Here is a 22,819-nt window from a genome sequence, read left to right on the forward strand (position 1 = left end):
AACTGCATAAAACCAATATTTCAAGTGGTCAGTTGCAGTAATATTGATTTTGAACATTTGGGAAACTTTAAATTTAGACATTGAAGTAACATTGAAAACTTGATGTTTAAAAGTTAATGTTGCTGTAACGTTGCATATGTAATATAGCTAATACCTTGTTGCAGCAATGTAATAAATGAACATTTAAATAACTTGTAATCAAAACATCCTTGCAATATTATAATATTAGTTTTCATTTGTCATGTTACAATAATATAGCACTACTAATTTTCTGAAAATTTCAAATTACCAATAAGTTGAATGTTGTTGTCATAGTTCTCCGACCTTACATTCTAAACTTACAAATGTGAGGTATGTAAACTTACTGCAAGTTATTGTAAGTTTCATGCTCAGTGGGCTTATTCTACTTGAGATTGAATTCAATTTCAGTTATTCGAAAAATTTTAGAAACATAAGAAATTATATTTTATTTGTTTACATGAGAGTTAAAATTCCATTGAAACCATTATGTACTTTAGAAAGTACATTCGGCGCCACGAGGCTAGATACACTGTCACCTACAAATCGACACTCAAAAGTGTCCGATCGCTTAGTTGCAAATGTGTGCATCGTCTGCTTCCATATCGATAAGGTTTGATTTCGTATGCGTCGCATCGCCGTCGCGCGACCATAGCGCGACCGTCGCCCACGCAAGCCATCGGCTTATCAGTCGCGGTCATCAGCCGCGTCCGTCAGACGCGTCCCATAATTTGTTTCAAGCTTTATACACAAGTTTTCCTTTCAATAGCAATAGCTAACCTAACGCTTGGCTTGAGTAATAAAAACTGTATAGTTAAATTAATGAAATATGTATAAGTAGGATATTGAAATCTTCTTTCTTCGTTGAGCCATCACAGCTAACTTTAACTTACAAACGGTCTTAAGCACCTGCACTTCTGAAGGCGCTTAAGTCATTTTTGCTAATAAAAAAAAACCACAACGTTTTATGAACATTGGTCAAGTGCGAGTCGGTTTTCGACTTTTCCATACAAAGAACTCATGAGCGCCTGAACGACTATGATGGCAAAGTTAACGTTTCGCACTTTCAAGACTTTACGTATATATCTCGGAAACGATAAGAGATAGAGCAAAATGGACTTCAGATTTGGGCTTTCGGTGGCACAAATTCTATGTTTTCGTCAACAGACACCTTTTTTTGGACCGATTTGAATAAAATTTTGCTCAGTCAATTTATAAACGGTCTTAAGCGCCTCCTTTTTAGTAGGAACTTAAGTCATTTTGTACAAATGAAAAAAAAAATTGAACAAGTTCTAAAAAGAAAAAGACAGAAATGAATTTCTTTATACCTGTCCAACTCGCTTACACAATTTTAAGACGTTTAGTAACTACTTGCAGCGGCAGTGAGTGAAATTCGTAATCTGAGTTTTTTCTCTTAAGTCCGACTTACGCTTGACTGTAGATTTCTAATAGGTTTTCCTGTAATCTACAGGGAGAGGGCTATCTCGTGTATTTTTTTGAAAAGTTTACGCTAAGTAGTTTCGGAGATAAGGGGGGGGAATGGTAATTTTTTGCTTATTTTCTTAAATTACTTCTAAATTACCAAAACAAAAAATATAAAAAAAATATATTTTAGATGCTGATAAAATGCTCTTTCATTTGATATGTAACACAATATAGTTTTAATAACTTTGATTTTTAATTTTCAATTTTACCCCCCAAAAGTGACCCCTGTGATTAAATTTCATTTAATTAAATTACATGTCCGTCTTTGGGCCACAGGTTTACATACGTGTGCCAAATTTCAAGTAAATCGGTCCAGTAGTTTCGGAGAAATCGGCTGTGACAGAGGGACAGACAGACACGCGAGTGATCCTATAAGGGTTCCGTTTTTCCTCTTTGAGGTACGGAACCCTAAAAATGGAAAAATTTACGCTTCCGGCGGGACTTGAACCCGCATCCTTTTTGCAATCCGTGCAATGCTCTTACCAATTGAGCTACGGAAGCCACGCCGGACTTCGCAAATCTTTCCATGCCTTTTAGCTTTTTTTTTTTAGTAGCCGTTTTAACAAAGGTTTGGAGACGACCGGTCTGAACTAGTCTGTCTGGAGTCTAGACCTTGTCCCATGTGGCTAAAAACACAACACGAAACTTGGTGTTTATATAGATAGTTTATAGGTTTACAATAAAATATAGGTGTAGAAACACGCTGAGGAGTTAATGCTTTCCCTCCTCCCACCCACTTTTATGTCCCTATTTTTAACCCCCGACGCAAAAACGACGGGGTGTTATAAGTTTGACGTGTCTGTCTGTCTGTCTGTCTGTCTGTTTGTCTGTGTGTGTGTCTGTCTGTGGCACCGTAGCTCCCGAACGGGTGAACCGATTTCGATTTAGTTTTTTTTAGGGTTCCGTACCTCAAAGAGGAAAAACGGAACCCTTATAGGATCACTCGCGTGTCTGTCTGTCCCTCTGTCACAGCCGATTTCTCCGAAACTACTAGACCGATTTACTTGAAATTTGGCACACGTATGTAAACAAGTGGCCCAAAGACGGACATGTAATATAATTAAATGAAATTAAACGAAATTTAATCATAGGGGCCACTTTTGGGGGTAAAATTGAAAATTAAAAATCAAAGTTATTAGAACTATATTGTGCTACATATCAAATGAAAGAGCATTTTATAAGCATCTCAAATATATTTTTTTTATAGTTTTTATTTTGGTAATTTAGAAGTAATTTAAGAAAATAAGCAAAAAATTACCATTCCCCCCCCCTTATCTCCGAAACTACTTAGCGTAAAATTTTCAAAAAATACACGAGATAGCCCTCTACCTGTAGATTACAGGAAAACCTATTAGAAATCTACAGTCAAGCGTAAGTCGGAGTTAAGAGAAAAAAACTCAAATTGAGATTTTTCACTCACTGCCGCTGCAAGTACTTACTAAATGTTTTGAAATTTTGTGAGCGCCATGGACAGGTAGAAAGAAATTAATTTCTGTTTAGAAATTGTTAAAATTTTTAAGCATTTGCCAAAATGACTTAAGTTCCTACTAAAAAAGAGGCGCTTACGACTGTTTAGAACTGCACTGACCATAATATTGCCCTAATAGGTCCAAAAAATGGTGTATATATACGAAAACAAAAAAATTGTGCCACCGACAACCAAAATCTGAAGTCTATTTGCTCTATCTCTTATAGTTTCCAAAATATACGCAAAATCTTTAAAGTACAAATCTAGTGTACACGTTGCCATCACATGTCGTCAGGCGCTCATGACCTTTTTGTATGGAAATGTCGAAATCCGACTCGCACTTTACCGATTTTCATAGAAAGTTGTGTTTTATAGGAGGTTTCTTGTTTTTAACCACCAACGCAAAAATATTATAATAATAATAGGTTTGACGCTTGACATGTCTGTCTGGCATCATAGCTCCCGAACGAATCAATCGATTTTGATTTAGTTTTTAATGTTTGTTAAGGTCTGATGATGAAGCCGGAAGATATGAACTGGAACTACATGATGTAACATCGTATCATAGCTGTTTTTGCGTTTCTTAGAAAAGTCTTGTAATGAACTTTGACTACAATTAGGTTTCAAGGTCTGATGATGGAGCCGGAAAATATGAACTGGAACTACATGATAGAACATCGTATCATAGTAGTTTTTGGGTTTCTTAGAAAAGTCTTGTAATGAACTTTGACTACGATTAGGTTTCAAGGTCTGATGATGGAGCCGGAAGATATGAACTGGAACTACTAAAAAGATCAACGTAGTATTTAAAATAAGTTGGGATAGGGTTTTCTTGAGACCCTTAAGAGCAAGTAAAGGGGGGCTCAGGGGCGATCGAAGCCCCCCACAAAAAAGACTGATCAACGTAGTATTTAAAATAAGTTGGGTTAAGGTTTTCTTGTGACCCTCCAGAGGAAATAAAGGGGGGGCTCGCTGCAAAAAAGAAAGATCAACGTAGTATTTAAAATAAGTTGGGTTAGGGTTTTCTTGTGACCGTTCAGAGTAAATAAAGGGGGGGGGGCTCGGGGGGCGAAGCCCCCGCAAAAAAGAAAGATCAACGTAGTATTTAAAATAAGTTGGGATAGTGTTTTCTTGAGACCCTTAAGAGGAAATAAAGGGGGGCTCGGGGGGCGAAGCCCTCCGCATAAAATAAACATCAACGTAGTATTTAAAGTAAGTTGGGATAGGGTTTTCTTGTGACCCTGAAGAGCATGAATAAGGGGGGCTCGAGGGCGAAGCCCCCCGCATAAAAGAAAGATCAACGTAGTATTTAAAATAAGTTGGGATAGGGTCTTCTTGAGACCCTTAAGAGCATATAAAGGAGGGCTCGGGGGGCGAAGCCCCCCGCATAAAAGAAAGATCAACACAGTAGAGAATGCCTTAAAGCATGAGTCCGCCTTTTGTACTGCAAGATTTTCTTTTATCACTGCTTCCAGTAGTTCCACAGGTGGTAAATGATCTTTATTACTAGATTCACCTACTTTTATCAATTTTAAAGCACTAGTGGATAAAATGCGTTTTACCCGCTGGTATTAAAGGACAAAACACGTGTTTCCGAGCTAGTGAGGGGAAAAATTCAATGTTGGCTGCTCGCGTGCGGTCCGTTTGTTAATGTAGGTAAGAATTTAGAATAGCGTTATTTTGTGAACATCAAAGGAGTGAGCCTTCTGTACTTGTACTATTATACATATATTCTGTGACAAAACTAAGAACATGTGTTCCAAGTACAACATTCGAAATGCCGGAAAGTTAGTAGGTATCGACCGTAAATTGGCGAAATCCAATTTACGGTCAAATTAACACATGTGATGGACCCTGCCGTCTATAATAAATTGCCGCAATATGTGGTTGAAGCGCCTAGTGTGTCGAACTTTAAGTACCTATCGCTTAAAAAATTGGCTGGTCGAGCACCCGTTCTACACTTATGACAATTTTTTTATTACCTAATTAGAAAAATATTTTTGTGCATTTTTTATGTGAATATTGCCTAACTTTTTGTAATTTCAATCTTCTGTCTATTTATTTTCTAAGTATTATTGTTGTATGAATATTATTTTTTTAAATCAAATCTTCAGGTGTAAAATGGCGTTGAATGAATAAATGAATATGAGTATGAGTAGTATGGTTATTTTAACCATTGAAAGTTTGTACGGAACCCTCGGTGGGCGAGTCCGACTCGCACTTGGCCGGTTTTTTATTTGAAAGCTGAGTTAGTCGGAAGTGTTCTTAGCCATGTTTCATGAAAATCGGTCCACTATGTCGCGGTCGGGGGTTTTTTCAAAATTTTAATTTTGTGGTTATTATTGGTGTCCTAGCGGAGAGCGTGCGACTTTCGATCCGGAGGTCGCGGGTTCGAACCCGGCTCGTACCAATGAGTTTTTCTAAACTTTTGTGCGAAATGCCATTGGACATTTGCCAGTCGCTTTTCGGTGAAGGAATCATCGTGAGTCATCATCAATCATCTAGTTACCCTTCGGGTTGGAAGGTCAGATGGCAGTCGCTTTCGTAAAACTAGTGCCTACGCCAAATCTTGGGATTAGTTGTCAAAGCGAACCCCAGGCTCCCATGAGCCGTGGCGAATTCTGGGATAACGCAAGGAGGATGATGATTTTTAGTTTTTTGTACATTTTCACAAAAACTGTGAAAGGTAAAATAATGTCTAGGAGAAACTAAATCGTTCGTGATTGTTCTCTAAGATGAAGGGGGGAATGCATCGATTCCACAGGTTGAATCTATGTTATATTATATTTCTTCCCGCTCTTACTAACTAGGGAAAGTTATATTATATAACATATTCGTATAATTTCGGGGTGAATAATTCATTTTTAGCATGACTGTTAAACCTTGTCAATACATAAAGAAAGTTTTATCTTGCACAAACAATGAAAATAATATGTAATTTTTGTGACAATACCGCAATATGCCTGGGGTCCGCTGTGACAACTAATCCCAAGATTTGGCGTAGGCACTAGTTTTACGAAAGCGACAATACCGCAATATATTAAATAAAAACTTATAAGCGAGCTCTCCCATCGTGTAATTGGTCCCCAATTTTATATTGTATACATTCGGCAAAGTATTTGCGAATCCAACTGAATTCAAGTAAAATATGGATGATTAATGACCATCGTTTTAAGAGGGGGTAGAGCAGGGAGAATTTTCAGAATCTGTCAAATTACCCCATTACACACACAAACACCCTTCACTCACACTACCTCAATTTACTGTGAAAGGTCAGTGACCCTTAATTTTTTTTGAAGAGTGTTATTTTGAGTTTGTAGTCAACTACTGACCTCATTTGAGAAATTTAAACTGTAAAAAAGGTAGCATACAAGAAGACAGAGAAAAAATACGCGTCATCTAGCTTTCCTTCTCTGTTCACGTCTCATGTGGCTTAAATTTACCTAAATATGTAGATAACGTTCCTTACTCAGTTGATTGTTTATCTAGGTGTATTTCAAATTACTTTGCACTTCATTTTGCGTTACTTTTCTATACTTAGATTAAAAATCGTCAGCCTGCCTATCCCCGCAAACATTATTCAAAGTCGTGTATGAAGGCCGATACCTCCAGGCAGACAATTATGGTCGCGTGATAAATGATAAAACATTCAGCCCTATCGCACTATTTGTAAGTGCAATAGGGACGGTCCGATGTTTTATCATTTATCGCGCGACTATGATTGCCCTGCAGGTCTTCAGAGGCCTGTGCTGTGCATTACGTATATGCGGATTGTATTAAAGACTATCAGATATTTTCTTTATTCTTTTTGGTCGTTAGGTTTTTTTATCATTTAGTTTGATACAAAATAAAGTATGTGTATAAAATAAAAACCTAATGAATAGAGTACAGCTAGCAGCAGTCAAGTCAGAGACACAAAGAAAGATAGGGAATATCGACGCATATCTTATCTTATCCCAATACCGCCATCGCCATCTGCATCAGACTCTTTATCTTACCCAATTTCCGAGTCTCTTCTCTAAATTTCAGTTTCTTGAGTTGAAAATGTTGAAATTCATACTTGGTAATAAATAAAAAACAAAAAAACATATAAAAATCACAATATATATTCTGTCAAACAAGTATGTCAGTAAATAAGAACTAAGAAAACTATAGGTATCCTTTTCTCTAGCACCCTAAAGAAAAGGATGCATATAGTTTTCTTTGTTCTTATTTACTGACAGACTTGGTTGACAGAGTATAATTTTTAAATTATAGCTTAGGCCCTGTACCAGTTGCAGTCTGTAAAGTCCCTTGTAGTTTCTTTTAAATGGCTAAATACCTAGATGTTATGTCATAAACATCTGTGACGTGACTGAAAATTAAAAAAACATCGCTCAGAGATAAGGTTCAAATTAGCATGGCAAAAAATACAACAGTGCAGTCAAAATACGAAAAAGCAAATGTCAATGTCAATAATGTCAATATCACTGCCGTATTTCAGGCAATAAGGGCTGTTTTCTCAAATATGAAAAAATCTCAAAAGCAGGACTGTATAAAGACTTTCTAGGAAAATTATTTTGAACTTGATAGGTAGACCAATTTAATAAAAGTTGTACGAAAAAAAATTCTGAACTAAGTTTGTAACTATATATGAAAAGCATTTTTATCTTAGATTGCATATTTTAGAATTGTAACGATTTTTCTTTCAAATAAATAGAGAATTATTAGAATAGATTCACGGTGTCTACCGTAAACTGGGGTTACATTGACCAATTTGGGAATTTAAACTTCTCTAGCTTCTACATTTAATGGGTATTTATTAATGTAAAGAAAGAAAAAAAATGGGACCATCAACTTTTTTAGTCTTTTCCTGCTAAAAATCTATAAAAGTAACAAAATAATGTACGCAGAAAAAAAAACTATGAGATCAAACTTAAACTGACATTGGGGTTACTTTGATACCCTATGTTTTTTTGAAATGGTAATCGAATGTAACCCCTTGCAAAAGTATTTTATCTCGAGAAAAGATAAAAACACGGTTCGCAAAGTCAAATATTACAACTCTTTAACGCTATTTTGGGGTTACTTTGATCAAAAATTAAAATTACCTACCATCTTCGAAAAACCAACTTTATTTGCAATTGTTTCAATATTTATCACACGAAGAGATCAAATTATCTGCCTCAACTCAACAAGTACCGTGACATAATCAGACAATAATCAACTATGTGTCATTATGGTCAATGTTACCCCATGCAAGTGATCAAAGGCACCCCACAGAGTAAATCATTAGTAATAAATGCCTAGTTTGACTTTATGATACAAAACTCAATACTTACAATGGTAGGTATAGCCAAGCAGAAACACATTTCTGGCAAGCTACTTAATATTCACTGTGAACCTTTTACTTGAATACCACTACGTTAGTTTAGAAGTTATTTAAACATGAAAAATAGCAACAAACTATGCTTATATTTTAACACGTTATCCGCACTGCCCACGACCATACTTACTTGTTCACTGCGTCAGAGCACCATTTATAAAGGTTGGTTTAAGGTTATCATTAATACATAACCGACTACTCATAACATATTAGTTAGTCAGGTTTTGTTCGTAGTCCAAAAGGGTCAACCCTAGCACTTTTCCCTATTCACCCCAACGTTAGGGTGAGCGAAAATTACTAAATAAAACGACATATTTTCAAAGACAAACCGAAGTTCACACCGCTGGAAGATTTTTTGTGTAAAAAATTAGCATGGAACATATAAAAAAAGTGCTATCGACGTTCAAAAGTCGGTTTTGGTCCTATTCAGCACAAATTACGGTAGTTCATACCCGTTCCGACCCCATGAACCCAAAATCTTCAGAAAATGATGTACTAAGTAGCCCAAAGTGCAGCGCCGTCTCTAGGTAAATTGGGTTACTAATTTATGCAAACTACTTAAGTCGCAATAGATGTCATTTCATTTAGTATTTTAGAGGTAACTAGTAAAGATAATTTAGTTTTACAATTGTGCGAAAAAAGATTCTCATTTGGCGAGATTTTTTAACCGACTTCCAAAATTCAAAAGGTTATAAATGTATAGTCTTTTTTTTATATCACTTCTGGTCCAATTTCAAACCCCACAAATATTAACGGCAAACTGATAATGACATTAAGTTTTTTTGAAATAAATTTGTGACATATGTGGGTAGTTTAGTAATTATAGGCACCGACTGATTGTGGGTAGGTTTATATTTTCGCTCTCTGCTAATAAATCTTGTATGGAACGGACGTGTTTTCTTTGGTGCCTCTTCATCAGCGCTGATCTTCGGCTGGGAGCATACCTTACAAAATGAAATGCCAAAAAAAAAAGTTTATCAGTAAAAATTACTTATTTGAAAATAGAGTCATAACCGTTTTCATGCTTATACATTGAAATAGATATCACGCACGAAAGTAAGAACGACAAGGCCCCCTGGTGGCTGAGCCGGGAATCGAACCCGCCATGTCTCTCGCTATACCGTAATCCTCTAAGTGCCACTTGCACCAACGAAGATGGAGGATTAACCCACTATTTTACATGGAATTTGACAGTTGACAGCCCACTAACCCTGAGTTAAGTGGTTGGTGCAAATGGGCCTTATAAGATTCATATACGAGGTGGTCAAAATGTGCCTATCAGAGATAACATACACTAGAGAAATTTCGTTGGGTACCACACGGCGGGCGGGTGGCCTAGTGGTAATGACGTTAGCTGCGTAAGCTGAAGACCCGGGTTCGATTCCCGGCTCGACCATCAGTAGGCCTTGTCGTTTTTTCTTTCGTGTATGATATCTATTTCAATTTATGTATGTATGTATGTGAACACTTTATTGTACATAAGACAAGTTAGGACATATAAATACAGTATAGTTATGGTGTACAAAGGCGAACTTATCCCTATAAGGTGTCTCTTTCAACCTTTGAGCGAATTGAGAATTTATTATTTATATAAACTTGAAAAAGAACAAATCAAAAATTATTCAATAAAATAATTTTATTTCTTCCCTAGTTGTATAGTTTCATACTTATGATTTTTATTTTAAAGTAATCCATTTATATTATAGCAATCATGGGTGAAACGTGGAGGTTGACAGAAGTGTAATTAACATTTCTAAATGTTGATTTCTTGTATCTAGTCTAACTACGAAGCAATACATTGACGTATAAATTGCGTCCATATACAGAGAGGTCATTCATAAAAACATCACTTTAGGTAAGTTATATATCTTTTATACAATTTGACAACCATTGACCACACATCCCAATTCACCCCTCTTCCGACCCTAATCACCCCTTCGTAAACCTATTCACCCCTTTGCGACCCGATTCCCCCCATTCCTGATCCTATTCACCCCTCAGGCCGCGGATATTTATCCATCAAATTGAAATTGAAAATTGAAATTGAAATCGTCTGTCAATGAAAAGAAAATTGTAGTAAGTATGTATGGAACATAAACTTTAGAAGTGTAGATATACACTACATTCAAAAGGATAACGAACAAATTCTGAGCAAAATTTCACACAAAAATAAAGTTAAAATGAGTAAATAATACAATAAATTTAAATGCCAACTTTGACAGACATTTTCATGCCCCTAAATATATTATTTTCCCTGGAACTACGGAACCCTACACTGACCGTGACCCGACGCGCTCTTGGCCGGTTTTTCTTCTCAATGAAATGCAGAGATAATAAAAAATTACACCTCCCAATTTATAATTTTTTTTTTTTGCAAAAATTTCATTTTTGGCACAAGCTTTACCTTAGCCGACTGTACCTTTCTTTCAACAATCATCTATTGCTCTCCGAGATGTTTCTAAAAACCCCTTACTCAATGGGGATACGACGTTTCATAACAGAGTTCCTCTGACCACCTTTCTGCTCCATCATCAGATCACCTCCATGATACCATAATATTGCATTGTCACGTGATTTACATATGTGTGCAAAATTTCAGCTCAATCGGAAACCGGAAAGTGGGTCAAATTTAGCTTCTACGTTTTGACCCAAACTAACAAGGCAAGTTGAATAAAAGCTTGTAAAAAGGCTTCTGATATCAGATTTGTAATAAGTTTAGTTGTCATAGTTTAAGAACAGATGAGACAGACATATGCAACGATAATATAATACTGCACGTGTTTCGTCATTTCGTGAGATGTCAAATCACCTCATACAATTTACCGCTCTAAGGCAACTAAGGTAGGGTTTGTTATTGCACTTTAATTACATATTAATGATTTCTAGCCCGTAAGATATATATTTGCTTTAACAATGGATAGATAATTATGCAAGTGAGAGTGTAATTTAGATTTTTATAAGGAAACAAATATTTTTAAGCGACCCGATCAGATATTTATACGGATAAGGACCCTCCCACATCTACCGTCTCGCGATCGTAGCGTCGGGCTAACTGTATGGCTAAGCCGCGCCGACGCGACGCGGCATCTTTTTCCATACAGTTGGCCCGACGCTACGCTCGCGAGACGCTAGAAAGAGAGACTATGTTTTTGCCGGTCACGAAGCATCACAATTTTTTGCCGAGAATATGTCGTCATATACTTATGGCCCCTATAGAGAATCGGATATGTTGTCACGGCCGTTCATAGTCATATACGTATGCTGGTGACTGTTCCATGAACATCTGGTCTAGTTGAATGGAGAAGTGCCATTCAAAACGAGCGTTACTTTCTAAACAACGATGAACTTACGGTTACTTACGTGTTCGTGGTATGCACAGGGTAATCTTTAATGAAATTGAAACATTTTTTTATATAAAAATTTGAACCAGAAGCACACCATACGGAATATTGTAGGTATTTAATAAATAGGTATACCCGCCCGCATTTCCCTTTCTTCTATTCTAAGTAAGAATCGATTAACAAGTATCTAAATATGTAAAAATAAATTAATTTTTTTTTTTTTTTTTTTTTTTTTTTTTTTTTTTTTTTTTTTTTTTTGGGAATGGCAGCCTCGAGGGCCTTTGCCAAAGTCAGTTGAGGATAAATTAAATTATAATTGTTTACATACAACCTGATTGACAGAATTTGACGTAGGTGCTGTCATATATATTTTTAAAATGACGTACTGTTAATACCAGCGTAATGAAAATGTATTCCAATGAGTAAAATAAAACATGAAACTCTTTTCAATTTAACCGAACTAGAATGAAATCATTTATACTCATTCGGTTGTGTTCGTTATTTTCTTTAATAATGTGATACATTTTTATTTATTTTTGATGCACAAGCCATGCACCTTTAAACTTTAAATGAGATTGGATCACCACCTGACATATTTGATTTACCCTATTTATTTTGAGCACAGTTTTACACTGGTATGGTTTTTCGTGTACGTACACTATTTTCTGTCAAAATATTTGTCAAATTTAATTGTCAACGCGGAGCGACCGGCGACACGTCTGCCTCCGATGAGCCGCTCACGGCATCTAATCGAAAGGAGAATTCTGACAGCAATGGCGAATGTATGGAAATTTTACGATAGTTTAAATTTAAGGTAAAATTTCTTTGTTGCCTTTGAGAGGAAAAATATAAAAAACCTCAAAACTTGTAGTCCATTTATCTGGCTTTCAGAATCACATAATGTTATAACTAGGGTATTGAATTTTTTTAACAAAGTTTACTAAACGGCGACATACGTTTTTCTCATTTTAGGTCAACTTTGTGTGGGTTTAGTTATTACACCGTTAATAATTGGAGATTGTGAATAGTCAAAAGTTGTAGACACACTCTTTAAGATAATAACTACATTTATTTTATTTCATTTAATTTAGAAATGTGAGCAGCATTTGTTAAACGCCGAATGCACTTTTCGAGGATTTCGTACGACCCCCTCTTAAACTGACGGCGGCTATATTTGCACAATGACGAAGTGTCACAATAATAAATTACTTGAAATGAAATTGCGTAAAATATAATTGACCGTGAATAGGAGAGACGACTAAAAAAAAAAGTAATTAGTCCGTCAGTTAGATTATCAAAGAATTTTAGACACGTATTTTTTCTTTTTTCTCGTAAACGAAAAATAACGGTACAGTGCATTGAAGTTTTTCGTGACGTCACGCCCACAATTTTTACTTAGAACTGACGTCACAAGCCCCCACTCCGGATCTCTAACGCTCTATATCTTTGTATTTTTTCATTAATTAGAAAAAGCGAAAAATATTTATCAGTATTTTTGAACGAGCTAACTGACGGACTAAACAGAATGCCATTTTTTTTCGTAGTCGTCAAGTCGGTTGAAAGAAAACTCCATACTTGTGTTCTGTGGCTGCTTGTATCATACACTAATTAAGGCGTTTTAATAACTTTACATACATACAATCACGCATATCCTATAAATGGGTAAGCAGAGCACATGAAACTACTCAAGTTTCAGTGCCACTATTGGCAAAATAAGAGGTTGAAACAAAACGAAATTGTGACATTGCAGTGACAGGTTGCCAACAGCTCCTGATCCCACAGTCGACATCTACAAGTGGTAGCCTGTGTCCCTTTATTGTTTCGACACAGATTTTTTTTATGCTACGTTGGTCGTAAACAAGCATACGGTCCGCCTGATGGAAAGCGGTCAACGTAACCTATGGACGCCTGCAACTTAAGGAGTGTCATATGCGCATTTCCAGCCCATTAGAAACTTGTACACTCCCTTTTGCTCTATTAAGTACACAGCAAAAAGGAGTGTATAAGCTCCAAGAAGGGTTCGGGTTGCCGACGACTCAAAGGACAATAGACGGAACAAATTAGTTCTTCGAACAAATTAGTTAGTTTTTTGAAGAAGAAGTGGCCCGCCGAGTTTCTTGCCGGTCCCGGGGCCCCCGGCCCCCGGCATCTTCTCGAGGCTGAGGCGTGGGGTTAGAGCCGGCGTAGTTTTATTTGACGTTCATATGCGCATTGTAATATGCCTACTTGGAAAATAAATATTTCATTTCATTCCGTAGGTCCTTCCGTCACCAGCACACCGCACCCTCGTTGATCTCTGGCAGCCTTACTCACCGGCAGGAACACAATACTATGGGTAGGGTCTAGTGCTGTTTGGCTGCGATCTTCTGTAAGGCGGAGGTATACTTCCCCAGTTGGGCTCTGCTCGATGGATGTTGTTTGTGTGAGTGATCTTTTTAAGCCCCGACGCAAAAACGAAGGGGTGTTTTAAGTTTGACTTGTCTGTCTCTCTGTGGCATCGTGGCTGCTGAACGGGCATTTTCGCGAAATTTTTTCAAATTTTTTTTTTTTCGAAAATAGAAAAATTTAATGTTTTCCTACTTTTCAGAATTTCGAGCCCTTTCTATCCTAATAAGTGAAAAAAACCACCTCCAATGTAATTTTTCCACTTCGTTACCATTTTTCAAACACTTTGTACAGCGATTACAAAGTGGAAAGACTGAAAAGTACCTACCTATGCAAAATAATAGAAAATTTTGGGACCATTTTTTGTCTCTTTTTTTTGTCCTAGATCGAAATAGCTCAAGATTCTGAGTAGGAAAAACATACAATTTACCTACCTTAGAAAATATATTTTTGGGGATTCTTCTCGCGAAAATGTCCAAACGGATAAACCCATTTATTTTTTTATTTAAGCTGAATTTAGACGAGAGTGTTCTTAGCCATGTGAGATGGGAATCAGTCAACTAGATTCAGTCTATAGTCGTAGTTAGACCACGGAGTTTTTTTTTTTTTTTTCAAAATTTAAATTTTGTAACCCGCAACTATTTTCGTACCTACGCAAATACGGCGTAAGTAATAACTAATACATCGATGACCGTAGGCTCAAAGGGCGTAAGGGACAAAATGGCGAAAATGAGTTATGAATGCAGTTATACTCAGATTTTTTTTCTCTATCGAATGGTATATTCAACGTCTCGATACCTTTGAAAAAATGTCCGATACGCCCTAAAAAAAATCGTCATTTCTACCAAGTTTGAAAGAGCATTTTGTCGTATCCACCAAGCTAAAAAAAATTTTTGGTGCGTTTTGGCGTAACTCCCTAATCTCATGTACGTTACAGGGCGGATCATTTTTCTAAATTTAAGAAATCTTTCAACGATGGGTGCGAATTTGGTGCTCTATAGGGTGCAAATGACGTAAAAAATATTAAAAAATAATAATAATGGCAAGTGCCTCCACAAAGCTATCGAAAAAAAATCAACGACATAATAACTCTGCTTTGTATGTTTTGCTATGTACCCTTGTCGATATTTATAGTAACGCTACAGGAATTAAACTGCCGCTGAACATAGTGAAAAACTAAGAAAAAGAGTAAACAATTAAATACATGACCATTATGAGTTATGACCAATATAGTACTAAATTAGTAAGTTCCTAAACACTTTTTTAATGTGTTTTTTCATTACTTTAAATAGCTTTGTGGAGGCACTTACCAATAATTGATACTTTTTCATTATTTTTCTAAGAACGGCCTCCACAAGAGGCATCAAAATCGCACCCATCGTTTACGAAAACCTCTAGAAAAGTATTTGTATACTTTGATGGATCCGCCTTAAAGTACTCAGTGCTATATACGACAATTTTAACGCACAATGTAATTTAATTGCGAAGTTTAAATTTGATTAATTCCAAAATAAACTTATGATTCCCTCTTAATTACATAATAATACAAAAAATACGCAGTAAAATAGCAATTTGCATGAAATTTGTCGCAGATTTAAAAAAAAATTTGTTAAGAATAGTTAGTGTACGACATAGGGCCTGGCCACATGGGCGCGTTGCGGCGACGCACCGCAAAAATTCTGCGTTGCGTTGCCGCGCCGCCAGTTTTTGCGGCAGGAAATCTGCGGCGCGGCACCGCGACGCAAGAACTCGCGGTGCGTCGACGCACCGCAAAAACTCGCGGCGCGGCACCGCAACGCAGAATTTTTGCGGCGCGTCGCCGCGCCGCCAAAACTGGCGGTGCGTCGCCGCTGCTCGCAATTGTGAACTGTTGTGTTCGAATTAAACTTCGTGTCGTTTATATTTAAACCCTTTACTTGGTGATGGATTTTTTCCAAGCATCACAAACATTGAATCAATAGTAGATTTAGTACAGTTTTTCACGATAAAATACTAAGCAATATTCGAATTTTTCAATATGCTATTAAAAATCATCTTTTTTTAGTTACGTTGTTTCATATTAAAAAAATGGTGATAGATTTTTAGGGTTCCGTAGTCAACTAGGAACCCTTATAGTTTCGCCATGTCTGTCTGTCCGTCCGTCCGTCTGCGGATAATCTCAGTAACCGTTAGCACTAGAAAGCTGAAATTTGGCACCAAGATGTATATCAATCACGCCAACAAAGTGCAAAAGTAAAAAATGGAAAAAAATGTTTTATTAGGGTACTTCCCCCCCTACACATGTAAAGTAGGGGCTGATATTTTTTTTTTCATTCCAACCTCAACGTTTGATTTATTGTGGCATCGTAGCTCCCAAACGGATGAACCGATTTAGATTGATTTTTTTGTCTGAAAGCTGAGTTAGTCGGGAGTGTTCTTAGTCATGTTTCATGAAAATCGGTAAACTATGTCGGGGTCGGGAGTTTTTTTCAAAATTTAATTAAATAAATAATTTTATGACTTTTATGTAATTCCCAAAAGATTTGACAATTTGTAAATAAATAGGTAAAGAAAATATTCGTTCTATCTGAATATGACGATAGGTACGTACTTATGTTAAAAATAGAGCGCTTTCGAACTACGTCCGATCCGAATCCGATAAATTCGTGAAAATAAAATTACGCACTATTATGGACTATGGACGGAAATCTGGCAGGATTTTGGAGTAGGCCCTTGAGGCAACCTGCTAAGATGCTTCTCTTATCATAGTCAACCTCAGGTCTGCAAGCTGGCAGCTGGGGAGCGGGGCTAAATCGACAATCGATTATATTTTTAGACGATACAGGACGGTTCAATTTCCATACCAACGCTCTCGACTATTTCCTCCCTGGTTTTTGAAGGTAGACTGATTTTTTCAACACAGATTATTCTATAAATTGAAATAGACATCATACACGAAAGAAAAAACGACAAGGCCCAAGGCAACAATTAGTGCTTGCACCTCCTATATGAATCCATTTGCAGCATTACGATATAGCGAAAGACTATTTTTAACCCCCGACGCAAAAACGAAGGGGTTTTACGTGTCTGTCTGTCTATTTGTCTGTTTGTCTGTCTGTGTGTGTGTGTATGTCTGTGGCATCGTAGTTCCCGAACGGATGAACCGATTTAAATTTAGTTTTTTTGTCTGAAAGCTGAGTTAGTCGGGAGTGTTCTTAGCCATGTTTCATGAAAATCGGTCCACTATGTCGCGGTCGGGAGTTTTTTCAAAATTTTAATTTTGTTGTTAGGTTATTAAATAACAAATCAAAAAAATAATCAATAAAATAAGTTGATTTGTTCCCAGTCAGATTGTTATTAATTATTAATCTTATCTGTGTTGGAACGTTTTGATATTTTTATTTTTAAAGACGCTCGAGTCAATCAAAAATTTCCAAAAACGGCCTTTTTCATTATGGCGCAAAAAAAGTGATACTCAAGATTGGTAACAATTAGCCAAAAAACCTAAACGGTACGACATAGATTTGATGAAAAACGTGTGACCTGTGCCTTTAAAAAAGTAAAACAGAAAAACGTACGTCGTTTTCGTACGTGTTTTCGCTACGATCAATATGCAAATGGATAATTTAGTAGGCAAGTTTTATTTAAATCGATTAAATCGTAAATAGTGGCTTGCAGCTAAAAATAATGTTCAACTGGAAAAACCTAGGTACGTTTTTTCGCTAGAATCTACATTTTAGTAGGAACATTTCTTAAAAATAGATTAAAATTAAACTGGTACTGATTTTTTTAATTAGCCCGTTATAGTGCCCTACTGCTGGGCAAAGGCCTCTCCCTTGATTTCCTCAACTCCCTCTGGTGTTATTTTTCCGGCCATGCAGTCACTGATAAAGGCGTCCAAGTCGTCTCACCATGCATGCGACAGACCAGACGTGGCATGCACAATTTACACTTCAGCATGGCGGTTTTCTTCCCTACTTACTTTAATATGTACAGATCATTTCTGTCGTAGATCAATTTTAGCTGTAGACCACCGTTAACGACTAACTTACGAAAAACTAAAAAATGTTTACAGCATGTCGGTGTGTACCTTAAACAAACCATGAAAAAAAAACCGCCTCCTAAAAATAAGCGCGTTAGAAAACACGGAGAAAAAAGAAAAAATAATTTTACATTCAAATCTGATTTCTTAAGACGATACAATACAGGTCAGTTCTCCATACAAACGCTCTCGACTATTTCCTCCTTGGTTTTTGAAGATAGAGCAATGATTTTTTCGACACAGATTATTATTATTTTTATCTGAGTCGGACCGTTTTGATATTTTTTGCTATTCTTATTTTAAAAGATGCTAGATCCAATCAAAAATTTCTAAAAACGGCATTTTTCAATATGGCTCGAAAAAGGGATACTCAAGATCGGTAACAATTGTCCAAAAAATCTAAACGGTCCGATACAGATTATTTCATTTTTATTCAGATTCTCAAATTTCGTTCCGTTTAAATAAGTTTTGAAGGAGGAAAAGAGAGCGGAACCTCGATTTCAAAGATTTTTTCGCAATATCTTTTAACTGAGTTGTTCTTAATGGATTTTTTTTTTCGATAAATCTAGTTAATAAAACTAGTATATTTAACTATAATTCCCAAATTGAAAGGGCTCCCTTTCCTTTCCATTCCATTTTCGCTCCTGTAGCGTCTTAAATACCTAAAAGTACTTAAACACCTAAAAGTACTTAAATACCTAAAAGAACAACCAGCGAATCGTGTCATCACGCACGCACACAAGGGTAGCTTAGCTAACAACTGCGACACGGCCAACCATAGGTAGTATACACAAAGACAGGAAAAATGCTCTGAGGAAAATGATATGATATATAGTATTGTAAATAATATATTATTTTGGTTCAGCGTACTGTAATTATTTTTAATTTCTGTACGATTTTTTTTGTAGGTACTGTACTGCACACAATTACACCGTCATATTTAAAATAGATACCTAACTTAGATAAGTACTCGACACCGATAGCGATAAGAAGCTGCAGGGCAATCATGGTCGCGCGATAAATGATAAAACATCGGGCCGTCCCTATCGCACTTACAAATAGTGTGATAGGGACGGCCTGATATTTTTATCATTTATCGCGCGACCATAATTGCCTGCCTGCTGTCTATAAGGCTGTCCTTTCGTCCTTCGTTCATATTAGAGATGGGCCGAATATTCGGTAAATATTCGGTATTCGGCATATTTAGTTAATCCCAGCATCTCCAGAGGTCCGACAGGTTTTCTAAATATATATTGTTTTTTTTATTCGAGGTGAGATTTTAAAGACCAGTTCTTCGAAACTTGCTATTGTCATTCTGAAATATTCTTTGAACTTCACTTCACTTGTCTTTAATGCCGCATATTTCCTTTCAAAATGAGTTCCGTCATTATTCATTTTATATATATATATATATATGGGTTGACCCAGCATCTTCTTTTCGTCTCCTTTTTTTTAAGCGCCTCCGTAATACGAGCAAGAGCAGAATGCGCGTAATGGGATCCATGTCTGGACTCTGGATAAAGACTGATCGTGAAGTTCTGCACTGTGTATAGTTATCGAGGCGCGGCGACGCACCGCCAGTTTTGGCGGCGCGGCGACGCGCCGCAAAAATTCTGCGTTGCGGTGCCGCGCCGCGAGTTTTTGCGGTGCGTCGACGCACCGCGAGTTCTCGCGGTGCCGCGCCGCAGATTTCCAGCCGCAAAAACTGGCGGCGCGGCAACGCAACGCAGAACTTTTGCGGTGCGTCGCCGCAACGCGCCCATGTGGCCAGGCCCATACGCCAAATCGTTCTCATAAAACAAGTATTTGTGTCCGATACGCCTAAATATTCATGAACAGAATATAGCTGTTTTTGGCGTAACGTACAAATCTTTCCAAAAACTCAAATTTTTTTTGGCGTAACGTACACCTATCTCTGTTATTAAACCACATATAAAATAATAACGCTCAAAAACAAGCACCAGATTCATAAAGAAATAAAAGAGTTATGATTTTTTTCTCAAAAATAAATAGTTTTATATCCTCTAAGAGCGGCTATTAGATTAATGTGGTCTTCCTACTTGTATACTGAGCCAGCGTAGGTAGTTAATTTTACGTTTTACTAGATAATATAACTGAATGACTTTACGTAGCAGTCTGAATGGCACAAAAAGAAAAAACGCGGGTATTTATCGTGGTATAATAATTCAAAGGTCATCCACGTGTTGGCTTTGGCTCCGCGCACAAGTCCCAAAGGTACTTACATACATCTGTATCCATATTCTTTACTTCATGAAAACCAAGGAAATTGTGACCTGTACAAAGATAAATCTGCACTGTGTGAGTAGTCGAATTCACAAACGCTTCACGAAACGCTCACGAATCGTGAAGCGTTTGGGTATTTGGCTACGCACACTGATATATATTGTAACATTAAATTTGTAACTGTTCACTAGATTTTATTCTTTACAAAATCACCTTCAAATCAAGGGTAAACAGGCATCTTCTGGGAGAGCTCACTCCGTCGTAGGCCACGTCTTTGCCTTTGGCACAGTATAATATAGATTACTATGGTACAGTATGGCCACTCCCGCTCCCTGCTGAAAGTGCCGCACACCCCCTCTCGGTTACCTCACAGTTACCGCCTGTCAAAAACGCGAATATACGGCTACGGCTATAATAATCTATCCATCGCATATTGGATGGATAGAATAAAAGTTTCGCTTATTTAAAAATATGCCTACCGTACCGTACAAAAACAAAATATTGAAACCTTCATTTTCTTTTAATATTTCACAGTGCGGTTGCGGCACAATATAATCAATCTCAATTGAAGGCTCTTTTGTGTTTTTTGTCACATTTTTGTATTTCTTTCCCTTAAATAATGAGGGTACCGTGTATCCACCCTCGAAATATTACCAGCGCCATTAATATGAAAAATAACTGGACAATAGCTGGTGACCCTTAGGGCGTCCGTCTGACAGGGGCGGGTTAGCAAAAAATAGTAAAATTAATACTAGCAGATATACACATACAGTTTGACCAAAAAGAGCAGAAATTAAAAAAAAAAAAGTGGCAACATTGTAGTGTCATACAGATGCAGTGCGAAAAGGGTTCCTTCGGAAACGTTCGTATTTGTCATTCCAGTTCAGTCAACGTCAGTACATCTTGTACTGACACTGACTGAAATAGCATGACACGTTCGTACGTTTCCGTAACAATTCGAAGGCAAATCTTTTCGCACTTTTAGACTTATTTTTAGGTTTCCTTATAGCATCACTTTGTTCTCCGTCCGTCCATTCGTCTGTAAACACTAAACACCTTTATCTCTTGAAGACGTGGAGGTACGAGTACCTTCTTAGTTTAATTAGTAAAATTACTATTACAAAGCTTAACGAGACACTCAGTTCTCCAGTTCATTAAAACCTTCTAAATTTACGCAAAAAGATAGGATCGTTTATACTGCAGACATTGAAAAATCTAGTACGATAAATAAAAGTTTTTCTTGCAATGGAGAAACCCTAAAAGCCGACCTAAAAAATTGGCTAAGCCTTGAAAATCGGCTAAAACTTTTTCATTTTATATGCAAGTTTCAAGCTTTTTAGGCTTTAAATTGCCGAGTTTGTTTTTATAATATTTACTAATTCCAATGTGAGGGTTTTAAATTCTACGTTTTTAAATTAAATTACTAATATTCTATCCACTTGTCTAGTTTAAAATTAATTTATTTAATTAGAACTTTACGTTAATAAAATATTAGCTTTTGCCTGCGGCTTCTCTCGCGTTAGAAAGAGACATAAAGTAGCCTATGTCACTCTCCATCCCTTCAACTATCTCCACTTAAAAAATCACGCCAATTCGTCGCTCCGTTTTGCCGTGAAAGAAGGACAAACAAACAGACACACTTTCCCATTTTTAATAAATATTAAGTATGGATTACTCAAAAATAACAAATTAAATGTGGCTAACGACGGAGCTCATTTTCCGGTACTTTGCAACAGCCATTAGGGAAAAACGCACGGTTTTTAAGGAAATTGCTTCGTTACTTTCTATCAGACCAATTTAAGACCATTTTTTTTATTACAAACGGATTTTTTTTTAATTTCCTTATATTTTGCCATAATTCTTCAATCACAATTTTTTTACTCAGTTATTAAACTTTTAGACAATAAGTAAATGGTTAAAAATTGATATGAAAAAGTCTTACCTGAATTCTCCATGTTTAAAATCCCGAATTTCTTCGGACGCTCAAAGACGCAACTCAAAAAACATCACAAAAGTACGCAAAGCGGACAAACAATTTAGAAAACACCACTGTAATTTTGAAAAACGTTCATAATTCAAACTAGAGAATAACCAATCACTGAGGCCGAATTTAGGGGGGAAACTTTTTAATTCCACAGATCGCAAAAGTGGAGTTGCGTCGAGACGTATATCTCTCGAAGCGTCCAGAGAAGAACTGAACTGGGGGCGAATAGGAGCGTTCTGGCTTACCAAATCTTTTCCGCGTTCAACTAGGGGCTTAGCAGCATAGAAGTAAAGTCTACAACCCTGTGTGTTTTGGTATAGGGAGTTAGAAGATAAACTTCATGCGCACAACATGCAACAAGTTCATGACCAAACGATGGCTCGGGGATGCTCAGCGGGGACGTCAGGCGAGGGCCTAAATTATGATAGTCTGTGGGACCAGTTGAAAACGGAACTATTATATCGATTGGTATATTTATTTATTAGAAAAACATGTTTACATGACATTA

At 36.8% G+C, this 22,819-nt stretch overlaps 1 protein-coding gene across 1 annotated transcript in view; it reads right to left on the reverse strand.

Moving 5' to 3' along the window:
- LOC125240578 (beta-arrestin-1-like) overlaps positions 1-22,466 on the reverse strand; it is a 201,472-nt gene extending 179,006 nt beyond the window's left edge. The window contains exon 1 of the mRNA XM_048148531.1: positions 22,270-22,466. Within this exon, the coding sequence (XP_048004488.1) occupies positions 22,270-22,282 (13 nt within the window). The 5' untranslated portion in view covers positions 22,283-22,466. The remainder of the gene's footprint in view (positions 1-22,269) is intronic.
- Between the last annotated feature and the right edge of the window lie 353 nt (positions 22,467-22,819).

This window comes from Leguminivora glycinivorella, chromosome Z, assembly GCF_023078275.1.
Source record: "Leguminivora glycinivorella isolate SPB_JAAS2020 chromosome Z, LegGlyc_1.1, whole genome shotgun sequence".
Taxonomy (NCBI): domain Eukaryota; kingdom Metazoa; phylum Arthropoda; class Insecta; order Lepidoptera; family Tortricidae; genus Leguminivora; species Leguminivora glycinivorella.